The sequence below is a fragment of the Perca flavescens genome, chromosome 9, assembly GCF_004354835.1.
Source record: "Perca flavescens isolate YP-PL-M2 chromosome 9, PFLA_1.0, whole genome shotgun sequence".
Classification (NCBI taxonomy): domain Eukaryota; kingdom Metazoa; phylum Chordata; class Actinopteri; order Perciformes; family Percidae; genus Perca; species Perca flavescens.
The window spans coordinates 30,717,987-30,737,283 of record NC_041339.1 but is presented as its reverse complement, the minus strand read 5'-3'; the positions used below and the strand labels follow the sequence as shown (position 1 = coordinate 30,737,283).

General features: G+C 40.0%; 1 protein-coding gene across 2 annotated transcripts in view; it reads right to left on the bottom strand.

The window, feature by feature from the left end:
* Nucleotides 1–19,297, bottom strand: part of bcar3 (BCAR3 adaptor protein, NSP family member) — a 62,218-nt gene that overhangs the window by 38,685 nt on the left and 4,236 nt on the right. Inside the window, exons 1-3 of one of the 2 annotated variants that reach the window (XM_028587434.1) lie at nt 12,218–12,407; nt 1,601–1,796; nt 657–911 (exon numbers count right to left, since the gene is read on the bottom strand). In XM_028587434.1, coding sequence (XP_028443235.1) covers nt 657–911; nt 1,601–1,788 — 443 coding nt within the window. In that variant the 5' untranslated portion in view covers nt 1,789–1,796; nt 12,218–12,407. Of the gene's footprint in view, nt 1–656; nt 912–1,600; nt 1,797–12,217; nt 12,408–19,297 lie in introns of those variants that run through there. The other variant, XM_028587435.1, reaches the window with a different exon arrangement.

Below are 19,297 nucleotides of genomic sequence, written 5' to 3'. Positions count from 1 at the left end.
ACTACTCACTGCCTATAGGGTAGTGGTTCTGAAAAGTTTGTAGCTTGCTCCTTCACAAATGACAGCAGCATGGATTCACAGCAGTTGCAATAGGCTACAATGGTGACCCAACACCCCTGCAAAGGATAGGTTTTAGAAGTAATCATGTATTTAAAAAAAAAAAAGATAAAGATAGTGGAGATGGACATTAAACACGGAGAAAGACAGGGGATGACATTAAACAAAAGTTCCTGGCTGGAATCAAACAAGCATTGCAATTTTTTAATATGCTCCTAATGTCTTTTTTCTTCTTCTATTATCCATATGTGCTGTGTCTCTGGGTCACTACTGGAATCCATACTAACTGCTGTAAACCCAATCTCATCCAAACTTGTGTCCGTGAAGAAGCAGGACACAAAATCCTTTCAGAGCCTCCTTTCAAACCTATTGAGGCTGAGTATTTGAAGTTGAAAAGATACATTTTCGGTGGATTGTTCCTTTAATTGTGTCACTTATTTTCCTTTTACAGTCTGCAAAAAAAAGGTATAAGCCACTACAGAAAAGGTCATGTTGAATACAAAAATCACATAAATATCAAAATGCAGTTTTGTTAATCAATAGAGAGCTGGTATGACCTCACATAAGCATATTTATGTATTTGTTGTACACGTGTTTACCTGTAACCATGAAAGTCGTCAATTATATTTTGGACCAGTGGAGAGGTCTTGGGTTGATGGGCTTGTCCGGGACCCAGTGACGTGTTCCCGCCAAATATCTGCTGCGTGTGAATGGCTCTGGGGTCCCAGGTGTAGTTTCCATGGTTGAGGTTGGCCCCACCTCTCTTGCGTCGAGGCAGAGTTCCGTGAATGGAGATTGGGTGGTAAGCAGTAGCGGGCAGCTCTGATAGGCTGCTTCCCTGCCCTGGAGGGAGACTGGGAGAGGAAAAATGAGAAAAATTTGACTAAGTATTTAAGTAAAATAAAACACCCTGAACATTTGTGAAGACTCTATACTTCACAAATATCAGAATGTCCGAAAAGAAATCCTCTTAAAACTTCTCTTTAGTACCTTTAAAGGTAGAAAAATGTTTATTTCCACACTTATACATACAAAGTATAAATGTGATGCTGTCAAACACTGTATTGAAGCTTTTTGATGCTGCTTAGTGTACACAGACTAAAATATTTAGCTATGCTTACGTCTGCTCAACGTCAAAAGGAAATATTTTATATCCTGTGTATCATCTTTTAGATATATTTCTTATTTTTGGAAAGTCTGGGGTTTCCCTAGTTTTAATTATGGTTTCTGGGTCTGAACAATGTGTTGTAATACAGTAACTGACCTAACCCTTTGTAGAAGCAGTGCCAAAGAATAGAAAATAAGTAGATAATTATTATTATTTTCTTGGGAACCAAATAGTTTTGTGATCATCTGCTTATTCTAACAAAATGTATTTGGTTAAACCACCATCTTCAATTTCTTAAAACCTAAATGTCCTTAGAGAAAAGACTATTGGCTTGTTTAACTTGTTATTTCAGTCAGACAGACCCTGAATTCTGCCAGGTTTCTTTGAAGACCAGTTTCTATTGTGCTGTGAGCTTCAGTTGGTCAGCCGACTCACCCAGATCTGGAGCTGAGGAGGTCCATGGAGGAGGCGAGGGAGGCCTGGAGCCCCCTGGAGGAGCAGGTGCTGCTGCTGTGGACACCGAGGGAGGTGGAGGGGACTCCGGTGTGAGCCGTGCCTCCTCCCAGGGGGTGGTGTGCATGGAGGGACCTGGGCAGACTGGCAAAACGCCCCTCAGCCATCATCCTCAACTCTGGGAAAAAACACACAGACAAATGGAAAGTCAGAAAGAGAAGACTTCTTTTACCAGCACTTTAAAGCTTTGATTGGAAGAGTTGATCTCAGTCTTTCCACAGACAGAATACTGTACAAATACAGTACATATTTTTAATAACTTCATTAAGGAGATAAATATATAAAGAAAAGTAAGTGGATTAACCTCTTGGTGTGTGATATAAACCTAACATGCTTACTGTACAATAACCAGGAGAATGTAGTTATGAGGTGTAATACTCTGTAATACATTGCTGTAAAGACATATGATCTCAAACACACATACACTGACGTACAATACTCATTGAGATTAAATATAATGATATATGATCCAGAACAACAGGTGCCTCCACCCTCTGCCAGCAATACACTATACACAGATCATGCATACTAACACATTGCCTGGAGGGTGATAAAGCATGTAAATACATGACATTAGGCTACCAGTAGTGTGGTTCTAACTGTGCCTGTATTTATGTATGCATGCATGCATGCATGAAAACATATATTCAAAAAGAAAATCTGCCAATCTAGTGTACGTGTTGTTTAATAAAATCCTTCAAAACCACAAACATATTCTGTAATCAAATTAAGATCTGTTTAATTGAAGGTTAAATTGAACCCCCCAAACCAAATACAACAGTTTGGAACATACAAGGAGACATTGACTCTCACTCTTTGACCTAGATTTTCGTTTTCACTTGAAACCCTAAGGAGGGCAGTAGGGACATTGGTAATTTGGTTTATAGGAGGACAATACTGCCAAGACTGTAAGCGATGTCAAATTGCATTCAGATGCAATTATGTGGGCTTGAAACTTTTTTTTAAAACCTTATCCCAAATCTATTTCTACTGATTTCACAAAAACAATTTAGTATCGTATCACAATACATAACATCTTTGTAAAAATATGCAAGTAGAAAGTTAAAGGAATAGCTCTGGTGCTGCACTATTGTGCAATGTCAATATTTGATTTGATTAAATATTGCAGTGAGGTTTTGAAAGCTAGACCACAGATATTTCCAACAAAACTCACAAATAAATAAATAAATATTAAGCAAAATGTGTAATAAGCAACAATTATATATCCTTTAACTACAACTCCTTAGGAAATCAGTATTACACTGTACAAGTACCTTCCATGCCATAACAATTACTAAATAAAGACTGGAATAAACAAATGTAAATGCATATGACAATCAGTCAGTTAGATACAACAAGCTAGTTTTCAGAGATTTCCCCCCTTACATGGTGCTGTGCTTAAACCAAATATATTAAGTTCACAAGACACAAGGCTGACTTCAGCTCACCTATTGGTGGACGTGAGAAGAGAACAGAGATCTGACCTTCTGCTTCAGTTTCAGGTGGTATTTTTATCAACAAACTCTGAATGTCATACCATTTGAGAATGCTTCAAATTCTTTATATTCCAGCAAGGCACTTAAAACAAGCTTATAATCCAGACCTTTCAAACAGGGTAAAGAAAATCTACACTTTTTTTTTTGCTTGTCAAACGGACAGACAAGCAGATATAATTACTGTATGAAGAGATGAAGAGGACAGATAGGTTGGTACTGCTGGAAAACACTGGACAGGGTCTTGATAAATTCCCCTGCCGTGTGATGATGACTGGACTCTGAATCACTCACCATGCATCGGTTAGTCACACTGTACAAACTAAAATATCATCAACTGACAGACACGTTAGTAGACTGAATGGTACGAGATTCCACAAACCCTCCCTATTTCTAATCTCATTATCAAACCTAAGGATCTGACCTGAACGACTATGCTGGTGTTTGTTATTGTTTCTCTAGTGGGCTGCAGAGGAAATTGTGGGGCTTGGCACTGTACTGTAGTAGTCAGACGCAGACAGCCCTGACGAAGAGGCACTGTTTTAAACCAAGGCAATCAATATGGCTGCTGGTGAAAACCATATTTCAAAGGCAGAGGATCTACTGTCAAAATTGTGAATTTGTCTCATGTTCTTTAAATGTCATGGAATGTGAATGAATCATTTCCTTAATTGATGAAGTTAAATTTCAATAATGCTGTCCAACATGATTAACAGTTCTTTTTTTAAAGATTATTTTGGGGAATTTCCACCTTTAATGGATAGGAAAGCTGAGAGAGAGGAGGGAAGACATGTAGGAAACTGTCACAGGTCAGACTTGAACCCTTGACCTTCTGCGTCGGCACATATATGTAGAGGATTCTCTACATATGTGCACCCACTCTACCAACTGAGCTAACTGGCCACATGATGATTAACAGTTCTTAATAGCAGAATGTGGAGAGTGAAACAACTGAGTTAACTAAAGAAATGACCAAACTGAAGTGACTTATGTTTAATTCTGTGCAAAAAGGTGCCGGTTGTGTTGTTGAACTGCCAAAACACACTGTCCATTTGTGAATTGAAAGTGGTGTTTCTTTCTCGACGAATTATCTTTGTCCAAGTACGGACACAGAGAGCACGTTAAACAATCAAACGCTTCACGTTTTAATTTGTACTTTACAGACTTTATGTGCTACATCAGCCGGTAATGTTTGTCATTTCAGATATAACTTCAGAGACTTGCTATCTCGATGTGTTGTACAGTCATGGCCAAAAGTTTTGGCACCCCTGAAATTTTTCCAGAAAATCAAGTATTTCTTACAGAAAAGTATTGCATTAACACATGTTTTGCTATACACATGTTTATTCCCTTTGTGTGTATTGGAACAAAACAAAAAAAAGCAAATTGGACATAATTGCACACAAAACTCAAAAAATGGGCTGGACAAAATTATTGGCACCCTTTCAAAATTGTGGATAAGTAAGATTGTTTCAAGCATGTGATGCTCCTTTAAACTCACCTGGGGCAAGTAACAGGTGTGGGCAATATAAAAATTACACCTGAAAGCAGATAAAAAGAAGAGAAGTTGACTTACTGTGCATTGTGTGTCTGTGTAAGCATGGACAACAGAAAGAGGAGAAGAGAACTGTCTGAGGACTTGAGAACCACAATTGTGGAAAAATATCAACAATCTCAAGGTTACATGTCCATCTCCAGAGATCTAGATGTTCCTTTGTCCACAGTGCGCAGCATTATCAAGAAGTTTGCAACCCATGGCACTGTAGCTAATCTCCCTGGACGTGGACGGAAGAGAAAAATTTATGAAAGGATGCAACGCAGGATAGTCCGGATGGTGGATAAGCAGCCCCAAACAAGTTCCAAAGAAATTCAAGCTGTCCTGCAGGCTCAGGGTGCTTCCGTGTCAGCACGAACTATCCGTCGACATTTGAATGAAATGAAACGCTAAGGCAGGAGATCCAGGAGGACCCCACTGCTGACACAGAGACATAAAAAAGCAAGACTACAGTTTGCCAAAATGTACTTGAGTAAGCCAAAATCATTCTGGGAAAACGTCTTGTGGACAGATGAGACCAAGATAGAGCTTTTTGGTAAAGCACATCATTCTACTGTTTACCGAAAACGGAATGAGGCCTACAAAGAAAAGAACACAGTACCTACAGTCAAATATGGTGGAGGTTCAAAGATGTTTTGGGGTTGTTTAACTGCCTCTGGCACTGGGTGCCTTGACTGTGTGCAAGGCATCATGAAATCTGAGGATTACCAAAGGATTTTGGGTCGCAATGTAGGGCCCAATGTCAAAAAGCTGGGTTTGCGTCCAAGATCGTGGGTCTTCCAGCAGGACAATGACCCCAAACATACATACACACAGAAATGGATGGCAACAAAGCGCTGGAGAGTTCTGAAGTGGCCAGCAATGAGTCCAGATCTAAATCCCATTGAACACCTGTGGAGAGATCTTAAAATTGCTGTTGGGAAAAGGTGCCCTTCCAATATGAGAGACCTGGAGCAGTTTGCAAAGGAAGAGTGGTCCAAAATTCCGGGTGAGAGGTGTAAGAAGCTTATTGATGGTTATAGGAAGCGATTGATTTCAGTTATTTTTTTCCAAAGGGTGTGCAACCAAATATTAAGTTAAGGGTGCCAATAATTTTGTCCAGCCCATTTTTTGAGTTTTGTGTGCAATTATGTCCAATTTGCTTTTTTTCCTTCTTTTTTTGTTTTGTTCCAATACACACAAAGGAAATAAACATGTGTTTAGCAAAACATGTGTTAATGCAATACTTTTCTGTGAGAAATAATTGATGTTCTGGAAAAATTTCAGGGGTGCCAACACTTTTGGCCATGACTGTACACTGCTCTGCTTTGTTAATAAAAAAAGAGAAATAAATAAGCATGTTAAATAAGCAATGTTAATGCAGTGGGAATCTTTTTTGCCAGTTGGGAACTAATTTTTTTCAATTATTCAGGTACCGCATGAATGCAACACAAATGCCTTTTCCCGCAATGTTAACAAAAGTGAAAAATTATTTGTGAATATGCCCTGTGATTCGGATCTGCTCCAAAATGTAATGGATTGTTCCTTGGCCCATGCTACACTCCTTCATCATGTAAGAATCGGGTAAGTAGTTTTTCGGTAATCTTGCTGACAGACAAACAAACAAACAAACAAACTAACAAACGGACAAACTAAACTGAAAACATAACCTCCTTGGTGGAGGTACTAAGAGATTCATAAGCTTTGGAGCTTAGCGAATGCAGGAAACCTGGTATATAAAGAGAAAACAAAACCAAACTTTAGCAGGGGGTCGGAGTCACCAGCTTGTGATGATGAATGTCAATAAAAATGCAAATACAGGTTTAGGGAAAGGAACAGCTGGCCAGCTCAATACTTTTCAGCATGACAAGTTTATACACACACACACACACACACACACACACACACACACACACACACACACACAAATGTAAAAGTCCTGCTAAGGCATGCTGGGTCAGAGTGTGGATTCCTCTGAGGGGCAGAACGATTACAGGAGGAGGACCTATTATAAGACCCTCAGGGATGGTCAGCTCTGTGTGTGTGTGTGTGTGTGTGTGTTAATGTGTATTTGTGTGGCCCTGGCCATCTGCCAGACACACACCCTCCCCTGCAGAGGAGAAAGGACTGAGTGAAAACACAGACACACAGCACTTACGCACATGAATACTCAGTCAATTAATCTTATAAATAAATTATTCATGCTGAGAGCTATAGGAAGTAATTTCCACATGGAGTGAAGGTGTGAAAATCTCACTCATCCTCCTAACTATCTATCTATCTATCTATCTCCCCTCTCCATCTTACCCATCAGCTCCTTCCTAACTATTTCACTTTTCTGCCTTAGTTAAATCACTCTCTCCTTTTGACTCCATCCCTAATCATCCATCTTTCCCTCTTGTTTTTCAATCGTGTGCCGCCCCCCCCCACACACACAGATATCCCCTCCCTCCTTCTGTCTGTCCATCATGATGTCAGCTCTTCCTTTCCTTCTTTCTGTCCTTTGTCCTTCCACCTCTCTTAATAATAGACTTTGCTCTCTTTTTCTCTCTCCCTGCTTCATCCTCTCCTCCCTACAGCTGTTCAGCCATGGGCTACATTTCCCTGCATCTCACACACACAAACGCATGCACGCACACACGCACGTACGTGCACACACACACACACACACACACACACACACACACACACACACACAAAGAGAAAGAGGGAGCACTGGCATTTCCGACACTACAATTTACCAAAAAAGAAGAAGTTTGTAGTCAGATTAGTTTCTACAGCGCGTTAACTGGTAACCTGGCGTGAAGCATGAGTATTGTTTCTTTGGTTACATTAATGTAACCTACCTTGTGTAATGACTTAGAATGGCAGTTGAACCGTTGACTGGAACTACAGTATGTTTGAGTGAGATGAACTGATAAGTTGATAGAGTTGTGGAAGGAGTTATTATGGCGTCCAGGATTACGGAAGCAAAAGTCACGCTTCATTTCCTGCTTAGACCATGTCAGATGTCTTATAGTTGGAGCACTTTCAAGATTTGGATGGGCATGAAACTCTCTTAAAAAGTCAAAGATACAGGAAAAAAACAAGAGAAAAAACAATTGTGGATAATTCAATCACAGAGCTTAAAAATTGCCTGCACTGCAAACAGGAGCTGAAGTGTAAGATCACATCTAACAAAACATTCAACGGTTTAAGTCTTTTTCTCTCAGATTCAGTGTCAATGTATGTATGAATTCAGCAACTACAGCTAGTTTTGTTCCAAATTGCAATGACAAAGAGTTTTGAGTTGAGTAGTGACTGATGTTGCCCCGATATAGCGGCTGCTAGGAACGATTGACTTAATGTTTGTTAGGTTGATTTAAAAAAAACTTGACCATTATGGAGTTGCTATTTTTGTAAATTGATCTACAAAAACTTTTGTTAGCTGCATTGATGCCATTATTGTGGCCCTTTTTCTGTCAACACTTTGGCTGCCGCACATTCTGTTTTTGAACTAGAGCCCGACCAATGGAGGATTTAAAATTTCTCGTCGTTTATCGACTGACGTGGCTGACATGACAATAATGAGCCAATATCAGAAGATATATTTATTGGGCTTCATAGAGGATATCATTAAAGGAAAACTGTCAAATAGGAATTTACAGTGGGAAAATACCATAGATAGTAAAATAATGGACAATGCGACGCCGTAGACTTCCAAGTCAATCAGAAGCGCTTTTCCGGTGAGCGCTGAGCGTTACTGAGCAGCCTCCAACCGAGCTTGACGACGTAGATGTGACGACAGCAACCTGTCTGACAGTTGGAAGTCTTCTGGTAGCTGTGCCAAGAGAAATCTCAATCATTCCCAATCTTACAGAGACGGAGAGCGTAGGTATATGTAAGAAGATAACATAGACACAGGCTAATTATTGCTAACTAACATGCTAGTTAACATTAGTAATTAAACTTAAACAGCTCATTTAAGTCAAAACTGCCTACAAGCTTCTCCTGTACTATACGGTAATTTGTCTACCATGCAACAGTAAGTCGCTTGGTTATGACACAATCGTTAGCCTATTGTTACAAAAACGTCTGCTACGGAGCCATAACGTGAGGTACAAGGTAATGGAGCCTTTTATACATTGTCGTGTTTCTTTAGAACTAAACAATGGACAAATAGAGTCTTTAAACGATTCAGATGTAAAGTTATTCACTGTCAAAGTGACGTCAAAATGAATGGCAGTCAATGGAATGCTAACAGGAGGTGATGGCTTGTTAGCCTCAGAAACTGCCCATTGGAGGTACGCTTTCCAGACGCTCGCTTACCCCCTTGGAAAACACTCTAACTCCTGGCAACCAATCAAAAGTATTTTCCTTGACCTTGGTATGAAAGACAAAATACTCTGAAGTTAAAGTTTGCTTTGTCACCAATACTAGTGAAGGCCTTGGGTTGGGACAGCAAACACTCACACAAGCACACAAGGCCTTGGGTGGGAAACGAGCGCAGATTAACAGGAAGAGGAAATGGCAGTATAAACATTTAGACAGCAAGCAGCTCATTAATAAGGATCACTGGCATAAAACTTCCCTTCCTCCTTTTTACTATCAACCTCACTAATAGTTCTGTCTCACATGGTTAAAGGACATAACTTTCTTAATAAGTTTAGTTTAATATATTGTTTTGATAGTAAGCCTTCTTCCTTTATGTGTCTCTTTGAGACAAAAAGCTTTGTTGTTAATCCACTGAAGTAGTGGTTTAGAAATTAAAGTTAAAACAGAAGCTGTCACATGTTGCACTACTGGTCTGTTATTAAATATACACACAATGGGGAGGACAACATGAATATCCACATCTTTTGGGAATTAGGGGTTTCCTCTTGTTGGCTTAAGTGTCTTCCTGCATGCACACACACGCATGCACGCACACGCACGTGCACGCACACGCACACGCACACGCACACGCACACGCACACACTAATGCATTAGCAAAACCACCCCTGGCCAGAAGTGAACAATGGGAACAACTGTCACATGTCCGCTGTTTAGAGCCAGCCTTTGTTAGAGAGAGAGAGATAGAGAGAGAGAGAGAGAGAGAGAGAGAGAGAGAGAGAGAGAGAGAGAGAGAGAGAGAGGGGTGTCCTGCTGCGCTCTTCAGTGTGTGGGCCCACCAGTGTGTGTGTGTGTGTGTGTGTGCATGTGTGTGTGTGAAGTATGTGTGCAACATATTAATGAGGCTTTTATTAAATCCCACAGCAGTAGCTGCCACATAATAGTTCTGAATCTCTCACACACACCACCTACCCTCAGTCTGTGTGCTCTTTTCATATAGTATGTCTACAGTAAAATGTAAAGATGGACAGTGTGAGAAACGTACAGCCACTGATCACACTGAGTCAGTCAGTCAGTCAGTCAGTCAGTCAGTCAGTCAGTCACACACACAGAGAAGCAGTCAGCTGAGTCAGTCATTGGTGGAATAAGTATCTAGTTCCCTAATTAAGTAAAAACAGCAATGTTACCCTAAAAAACATGTTTTTAGACTTTGGTCTTTTTTCCCCTCCTCTTTTTCTCTCCCTGCATCATCATCTCTTCCCTACAGCTGTTCAGCCACCGGCTACATCGCCCTGAATCACAAAGAGAAAGAGGGAGCACTAGCATTTCCTTAACTACCATTTACCAAGGAATAAAAACAAAAGCTGTTTTTATTCAAACACAGTTTGTTGTCAGTTAAGCCATGTCCAGATTAGCTTCTACAGCATGAGCATGAGTATTGGTCACATTTGTCTTTTCAATGCTTTTGTCATCTGAACATGCCAGGATGCATTAACTGTCAAGTCTGTATGCTCCAAGATCGGAGCTAAACCACATGCCTAGGTGGCCTGGCATTGGATCACAAAGGTGGCTTTGAAAAGTCAAGTGTTACCACGGCCAAAGCTATGAATAAAATGTCGGTGACCAAACAATTCATTGCTAAAAATATAAAATGACATGCTAAATTGGCATGTAATGACATAGATACTAACTTGTGTTTGTGTTACTCACCAGGCACCAGTCTTAACACCTAACATGCAGATAAAACAATAAATAAAACGTGGTTCCTAAAGGAAAAGTTTAACTTTTTTGGGATAAACATACTTCATTCAGTATGTTGCTGTATGGTTTAATCTGCATCCTATTCTACGCATTTTTCATATGTTTTGTGTATGTAAAATCTTTGTCTGCAAATGAACTGGTACCTACATGGGCATCAGGGAAAGGTAGTAGAGTGAAAAGTGCAATATTATTTTTCTGAAATGTAGCAAACTTTAAAGCATAAGGTGGTACTGCTTTAGTTAAATATCAGTATTCAAAACTATAATCAAGTAAGGTCCTTGAAAAATATATTTACGATTTTATTTTTCGACCTCTGCAGTCAATCCGTCAGTCAGTCAGTCAGGCTTTGTGAAGACTACAAGTCACATAGTGTTGGTGTCTGGCTGGAATACCAACCACCTCATCCCACAGGGGCAAGTAACACAACACAACATACACAATACTGCCACTGCAAGTACAAGTCAATCACAGAGTCAAAGCTGAGCTCTATGAATCTCACACAGACCCACTACAGGACTAATTAAAATTTAATTCTCACTGGCTCGATTCAACGCCACTATGGGGTTCAGACCTGACACTGTCTAATGTCTGAAACTTCCTGCTGCATGTGTGCGTTTATCTGCACAAAACATCAACACATATGTATGTCTGCCTCTGTCATCATCTCATGGATGGCTTGCTGTTTAAAGATGTGTTCCCATAACTGAAAGGTCAGAGTTGAAATCTGAGCCGCAGCCGTTCAACCTGCCATAGGGTTTCTGAGCAGGACAGATGTTTGATATGAGCCTCACACGGTTTTGTTTTAGGTTCCTAATTTTGAAATCATACACTACAGTAAATACTCATGACGTTGCAGTGGTATGGACCCCTGTAATTTATCAAATCAATGGTGAGAAAAATGAACTTCTTGAAATATTGAAGCTGTGACCTTAACTTAAACAAGCAATCTCAAACTTACTTTAAAGCAAGTAAACAAGAAAGAAAAAAAACGTGGATGAAAGATCTTGATGTTATCTGTCATATTTCATATAATTATTTCCTTCTGGGGTGTTTCCACAGTTAGCACCACCAATTCCAGCAACCACAGTTACACCCAGAGCCTTGGGAAGGCAACTTATTGCTCAAAAGGTCCCTAAGCAAATCTAACTCACTTGCAAGCTGTAAACAATTTAAGTAAAAGGGATGGAGAGAGTGACAGCTGAGAGACGAAGAGAAGACACGGGAGTGCGGAGAATATACAGCAGCCACAGAAAGAGAAACAATAGCATTTTCTATTTTTAACTTGTTTAGATTACGAAAAGTCAGAAAAACTGAGACAAATGAAAACGCATCCAGAGGAGAAGATGACCATCGCCAACTACCCACACACACATTCCTACACACACTTACTGTATATAGATGCACACTCACATAAACACCGATTTTATTTTTTATTCCTACCTGTCAGTGTGACCTCTTCTTCTTTCCCACGATCTTTGCTCCTACTTATCTTTTAGTTTTATATACTTCTATCAAAAAGTATTCCCGTTCATAATTTGGTTAGAATGAGTGAGTTGCTGACCGGCTGGAAGACTATACACTCACGCTCCTTCAGACAGGCAACAACAAGTAGCGCTACACACAATCAGAAGCCCTGCCTTCCTCCTCTTTCTCTCTCTGGGAAGTGATTTGCGAGCACCCAGCCCCTCCTCTTGCTCTACTGTGTTTGGGAGGAGTTTTCTTTCTTTCTTTTTTAGCTGAGTTGTCTCTTGCACCCCCCACTACCCCCTTCAACTCCTGAACAAAACGGCCCTCCTCTCCTCCACTTCCTCCTCCTCCTCCTCCTCCTCCTCCTCCTCCTCCTCCTCCTCCTCCTCCTCCTCCTCCTCCTCTGTGTTCCCTGCACAGCCTCATATTTCATGCTCCAAGACGTTTTGTTTGGGACCTCTTACACCAATACCACCGGGTGCTTAGAGAAGATTTAGATGTGACCTAATGTTGCTATTTGCAGAGAGGGGATAAAAAGGAAAAACGTGATCTTTGCATGGTGGTGACATGTTTGAGCAACTTCAGGTGAACTCAAGGCTCGTGAAGTTTAACTGCTTGACTCAATGTTGGCTGACACATAAATCAGCTCAGCGTCACAGTTTAAAATTTACTTGGAGTGTTCTTATAACACAGCTTTCAGATATGGAGAATGCTGGCGAAAAGCACTACATTTCATCTTTAGCTCTACTTTTGTCATTACATCAGGTATGAGGTCATGTTGAGTGTACGTGTGTGGGTTTGTGTGTGAGTGCTAACTGGCCCTCAGGACAACACTCTCTCCTGCCTTTGTCCTCCTGTTCCTCTGTATTGTCTAGAGTTGATAACACCCAGACACGTGCATGTGTGTGTGTGCGTGTTTCCTTTCAAACAATATAAGAAGGCCATCCTGCCGCTATGGAAGCCGAGATGATCAGATGGCCCGCATTTGACACACACAAACACACACATAAACACACACACACAGCCACAAACATGTAGGTGTTTTGATCTTGAGCTATTCACACTACATTTGTTAAGATTGAGAAAGCAGCTGAAGTGCATGAGGGCCAAAACTGTCCACATGGTGGTAAAGAAAGATTTGGGGTTTTTAAAACCTTATTTATTATTCCTTAGTTTTAGATGGATAGATAAAATCACCCACTTCACTGGCTGAAACTTGGCACCGCAGCATCATCAGAACAGAATTCAGTTGAGACAGGTAACACATTAACAAAAGAAACCACAAAAAACCCCACAAAAAATATCTATTAAATGTTAAACATCTATTAGATTTTGCATTGTGACTTTCTGGTTCAACTCGCACCAGTTGTGAATGCCCATTCTTTTAGTTTAATTTCCAAATGACTGCTGGAAAGACCGCTTTTAGTATTAGTGAAGCACATTCATGGAATCTCAGCAACATCATCTAAAACTGAATACTTTGACATCACTTGGACACTGTAGGATATTGTTTGTTGTTTTGTAAGATTGTATTTCTATTTTGTTTGATGTCTTTGTTCACTGAAAATGAGGGTCTCCCTCAATTGATACATTGAGTGTTAAGTAAAAGTTTGAAATGAAATGGTGAAATAACTGGTTCAGTTACAAGGTTAAACATAAGGCTTGGAAACAATCTGTGTACTTTTCAGACCACTCCTTCCTGCCTTACTGTCACAGATCACATCAGCAACCTTGGCAAGTAATATGTAATCATAAGCCACACAAATGATCAACAAAACTATGAAAATTAAACACAAACACAAAAAACTAATATTTTTTATCAAATGTCATTGTTTTATGTCAGTGGTTCCCATCATAGGGGTCAAGACACCCATAATATTAATGAAAGAATCCAAGATGGAGTAAGCATTGATAAAAACAAAATTCTGCCAGACAAATTATGTTTATTTTGTAAATCTTTTATCATTATTTTGTGTGAAATACAACTCAGCATAGTTGTCTTCCCACAACTTAAACATATTTTGAGTACTCAAAAGGGAAATCACTCTTAAACTGAACAGTCATAGACAACAAAGCTTGGGAAGCACTGTTTAATGCTCTTTTTTTTTTTTTTTTTTTATTTATGCATTTTTTCTCCTTTTCACCACAGACAGTACAAAATAGGTCCACAAACCAAAACTCATCACTAAAAGAAGGCAGAGACACTACTAAATCTAAATCTAAATCACTACTAAAATGACTAAGGTCATACTACTAACAAACTACAAAACATGTGGTCAATTAAATCCATGCAATATAAAAAGGTCCTGAGGCATTAGGCTAATGGCGATATAATCAATGAATAAATATGTTTTTGGTCTGTTCACAACACCAGACATTGTGAGCAGGGAACCCAGCCTGATTGTCAAAGCCAAGCTTAGAAGTTGCTCCTGGACTCCAGTAGAGGCGGAGGGACTGTTTGGAAGTAAAAAATATCCAGCTGAAGCTGAATTTCACTTATTTTCCTCTTTTCATCTCAGTACTATTTCACACAGGTTTGGGATAATTCTCTGCATCTTTGTGTGTGTGAGGGTGTTATTTCCAGGAAGGTGTACAGTGAGTCAGGGGGGTAATCTGTAATCATCTCCTGACTCACCTAAACTTCAATGGGGGTAGGAGGGGGGCGTCGTTTGTCTCAGTCGAGCAGAACTTTGTAATGAAATTTCCTATCAGAAGCAGAAAGGAGTTTATTGCCACAGCAGTTACCCTACCGAATTTGCCTAGGTGATAGGTGCATACATACACAAACAAACATATTAAACATAAATAAGAAATAAACAATAAATACATAAACAGAAACAAATATATAGCCTACAAAATAGCTATTTTAGTATAAGAGAAAGAAGACTTTTTTGCAGAAGAACTAATACAATCAAGCACAGAGGCACATCCTTATTTTTAAATGATCTGATTAAAGTAGCTTTACACCATAGAGTGAGTTTGGACAAGACATATTTTTCTCACAGGGCGCTACCTATTTGCTCTGGTTATCGCAATCATATGCAGCTTCAGCTGGTATGAAAGTGTATAGGATGTTTAGCATTTGTTCAGTCCTCAGTCCTGGTGTTCCTTTGTTAGAATCATGCATTAGCCATTAGATACACAAGTGATAATACATGAGAAGGCAGAGAAGAATGCCCTAATGCAATGCACACTAGCATTTCCTCCACTGGAACTTACAACAGTATTTTGAGACGTTTTATGCTGCGTACAGACTTAATTCTACTGCTCGGGAAGCCAGCAACATCAAGGCTTAATCTTCACCTTCAGAAAAGTCTACAGATCAAAAATACTTACTATACTGCAAATGTTAAATGACTTTGGAGAATGCCACACCATTACAGCCATTTCCTGCACTTCCTGTTAGTATGAGTCCTCAGGCCAAGCCCTGCTTCGGCCCATTGGCACTCAGGCAGCACATCGTGTTGACGCCTCGCTGAGTCACTCATTTCCAAACATTGACCACCAATCCACCTCAGGGCACCAGTGTTTCCCACACCTTTCAACTAGTAGGATTATCTTCCCCACCCACTGCAGATGCCACCTGTACATTTTGGATTTAAGCAATACCAATTTATTACAAGTGGTAACCATTTGTTTTTTCTTTCATTTTCGTTCCTTTCGGGGTAGTGATTTGTGGTATTCCTGCAACTCCTCAGTAGGAAGATATGACCTGTTCAAGGAACATTCTCTTCCTGATTTCATCCTCTCCTCCTCCTCCTCCTCCTCCTCCTCCTCCTCCCTCCCTCCCTCTTCTCTCCCCCTCATTCCATCCACTCCTCGTCTCCCTCTTCCCTCCCCTCTGTTCCTCTCCTCCACTCACTTTTTCCCTTAAAGATCTGTATATACAAATGCTTGTGTTTCCATGTGTGTGTTTCTGATCAGAAAAGTGTGAAGCGTAAACAGTTGAGCGTTGCAGCCACTCCTCATTCCTCCGGTTGCAGCCTCTGGGCCTTACGATAAAAAATGATTGGTCCAAATGTGTTTGTTCATGTGGAAATCTACAAGTTTTTCTGACTCATGCCATCATATTGTCTGTGAAACATCAACAGTTTATCGACAGGATTCCTGACGGTTATTTATTTAAATTAACCTGACAATGCTGCAGAATGCAGGAGCATCACTCATGATTTATGGAAGCTTCTACGTAATATAAACCTGTAAATGTTGCAACATGCAGCGGCCTAAAGCGACTGTAAAGAAGTACTATAAAATCTGGGGTGGTTCTCTTCTAGTAATTTAATCACTTTAATATCTTTATGAGGGACCATGTACAACATTACACGTACATGATCCAATTTTTGGACAATAACTGACAGCAGATCAGATTTTCTTGCTTCTTACAAAACCAGAAAAAGGACAGAGTTGGTAATATATTCAAATGCCTACAACAGCATATATTTAATTGTATCTGACAAAACCTATAGTGGCTCTAAGAATGATGCCTGCTGTCTTTCGGAGGCAATGGCAAAGGTAGCGTGATGTTGCAATAGCATCGACGTTATGGACTGTTACTACATTATTACCACATTATTGAACCCTCAAAAAAAGAAGAAAGCTTGGAGGATCTTTAGTAGGAAGTTTGGGATTTTGGGTAAGCCTCAAGACATGTTTTGTCAGTTTTTATATGTTTCTGATTGTCTGCATATAAACTCAGTTACAGTTACTTGGTTATTAGGTACAGCTACAACTGTTGCAGTCTTACTCTAACCACATTTATATCAAAGAGTTTAGGCCTGATAACAGAAACACTGCTCTGTATAATGCCGTACAGTTCATCAGCACAACAACCTGCATCTAAACCTTACTACCTTCATGAAAGTAGGGTGTATTGCAGGACTATTGAGCTAGGCGTACCTAATAAACTGGCAACTGATTGTAGTTGTTGTGATGTGTTACCCGACAACACCAAGACACTGCTCATTACAAAAAACACCTGTGCGTGAAGTAGAGATGTTCCGATACCGATACCAGTATCGGTATCGGCTCCGATACTGCCTTAAACGCTGGTATCGGTATCGGGAAGTACTGGAGTTTATGCACCGATCCGATACCACGTAATAAAGCCCTAAAGAAAATCTACGTTAAAGTAGTTTATTTAGATTCTTTATCCGTTATAACTGACTGTCAAACTGGAAAATAAAAGAAAGTTCTGTGTTTGTTCATGTTTCACAAAGAGTTTAACCAGAGCCAGACCGACAGCAAAGATAGAAATAATATCACATCCATACAGGGATAGTAGTATACAGCTGTTAAAACATAATAAAATATATGACACACTGGTATCGGATCGGTACTCGGTATCAGCCGATACGCAAGTTCAGGTATCGGAATCGGTATCGGGAAGCAAAAAATGGTATCGGGCCATCTCTAGCGTGAAGCCATAGCCATTAAAGGTCCCATGACATGACAATTTCACTTTATGAGGTTTTTTAACATTAATATGCGTTCCCACAGCCTGCCTATGGTCCCCCAGTGGCTAGAAATGGTGATAGGTGTAAACCGAGCCCTGGGTATCCTGCTCTGCCTTTGAGAAAAGGAAAGCTCAGATGGGCCGATCTGGAATCTTGCTCCTTATGAGGTTATAAGGAGCAAGGTTACCTCCCCTTTCTCTGCTTTGCCCGCCAGAGAATTTGGCCCACCCATGAGAGAGAGACATCATGGCTTTCAAACGAGAAAAGTGGCAGCTTGTCAAGGCCACACCCCCATCCTCCACCTTACCCCCTTCTCTCTCCTCCTCAATAGAGAAAGAGACTTCAGATACAGTATTAGGGGACCACTAAGGTCTATATAAAAGCATCCAAAGACCACCATGTCATGGGACCTTTAAATAAATGTTACAAAACTAAAAACCAGGGTTGGGTACATAGCACAAAAATACAGTGAAATGCAGTCACTTGCAATTAGCCACATCTTTATCTACATTCCTCAAGACTTTGTAAAAGAGAAAATAGCCTCCACAATGTCCCATCTTAATTTCTGTTTTTTTGTATGTTCCTATCTTGGACCAGCCTAATTCTGGGAGCTGGATCTTCCCTGTTTTGCCATACGCGAGATTATAGTTGTTGTTACTGACATGCAGACAGACAGAGGAACATGTTTATGGTACACTTAGTATTAATTTGAGGTCATGTTGATAAGTTTATCACCTTCACATGAGAGATTATCCTGGTTCAGCCTCTACTCCTTGGTAGGATGTAACATAAATTATCTAATATTTAAAGGCTGTGGACTTAAAAAAAAGCTTTTTATGGATATTGTCAGTGTTACATGAAATGTGACCCATTAGCATGGACCTGCTGCAGCTCATTTTTCAGTTGTCACAGTGAAGGGAAAAAGCTGACAGTGCAAGCTTGTATTTGATGTAATTTGATGTTGGCCCTCGCTTTACACACAGTAGCAGCAGAATACTTTGTTCACAATGTCTTAAATCTCTACCCTCTAAGAAAAATACAGCTTCCTCCTCTAAGTTGCAAATTACACTGCATTTTGTGCTATTGCTGAATGAATTGTGTGTGTAGATATAGATCTCAGAACTAATTTGGTTGTTGGAACATCTATTTATCACAAAAATACAGTTCAGCCTAAAGAACTTGTGAAGAATGTGGTGTCTATTGACCTCGGAGGTTGTACGGAAACTACAGACCGCAAAATAACAAAACAGATCTGAAACCGACTGAAGACATGAGCCTGATTTGAACTATGGCATCTTAAACATAATGGTGTTATAAGTCTTGGTGGCCGGACAGTACTTTAGCTTTTATAACAGCTGACAAACCAAATAGCAGTAAAGAAAAGAACTAAACAGAAAACAACAGCACTAGCAGGTTTAAATCTTGAATCTGAAGTGGCCTAAAGTATGTTGGGGGAAATGAGGGAATGGCTCTCTTCCCTCAGTCTGCAACCTCTGTAATGATAAAATACTGAACCTCCAGCTCACTGGCAGTTCAAGTCAGTTGAAAGCTACTGTGTGAATGTGTGTAATTGTCAGCGTGAATGCTCTATCTTTGGTTC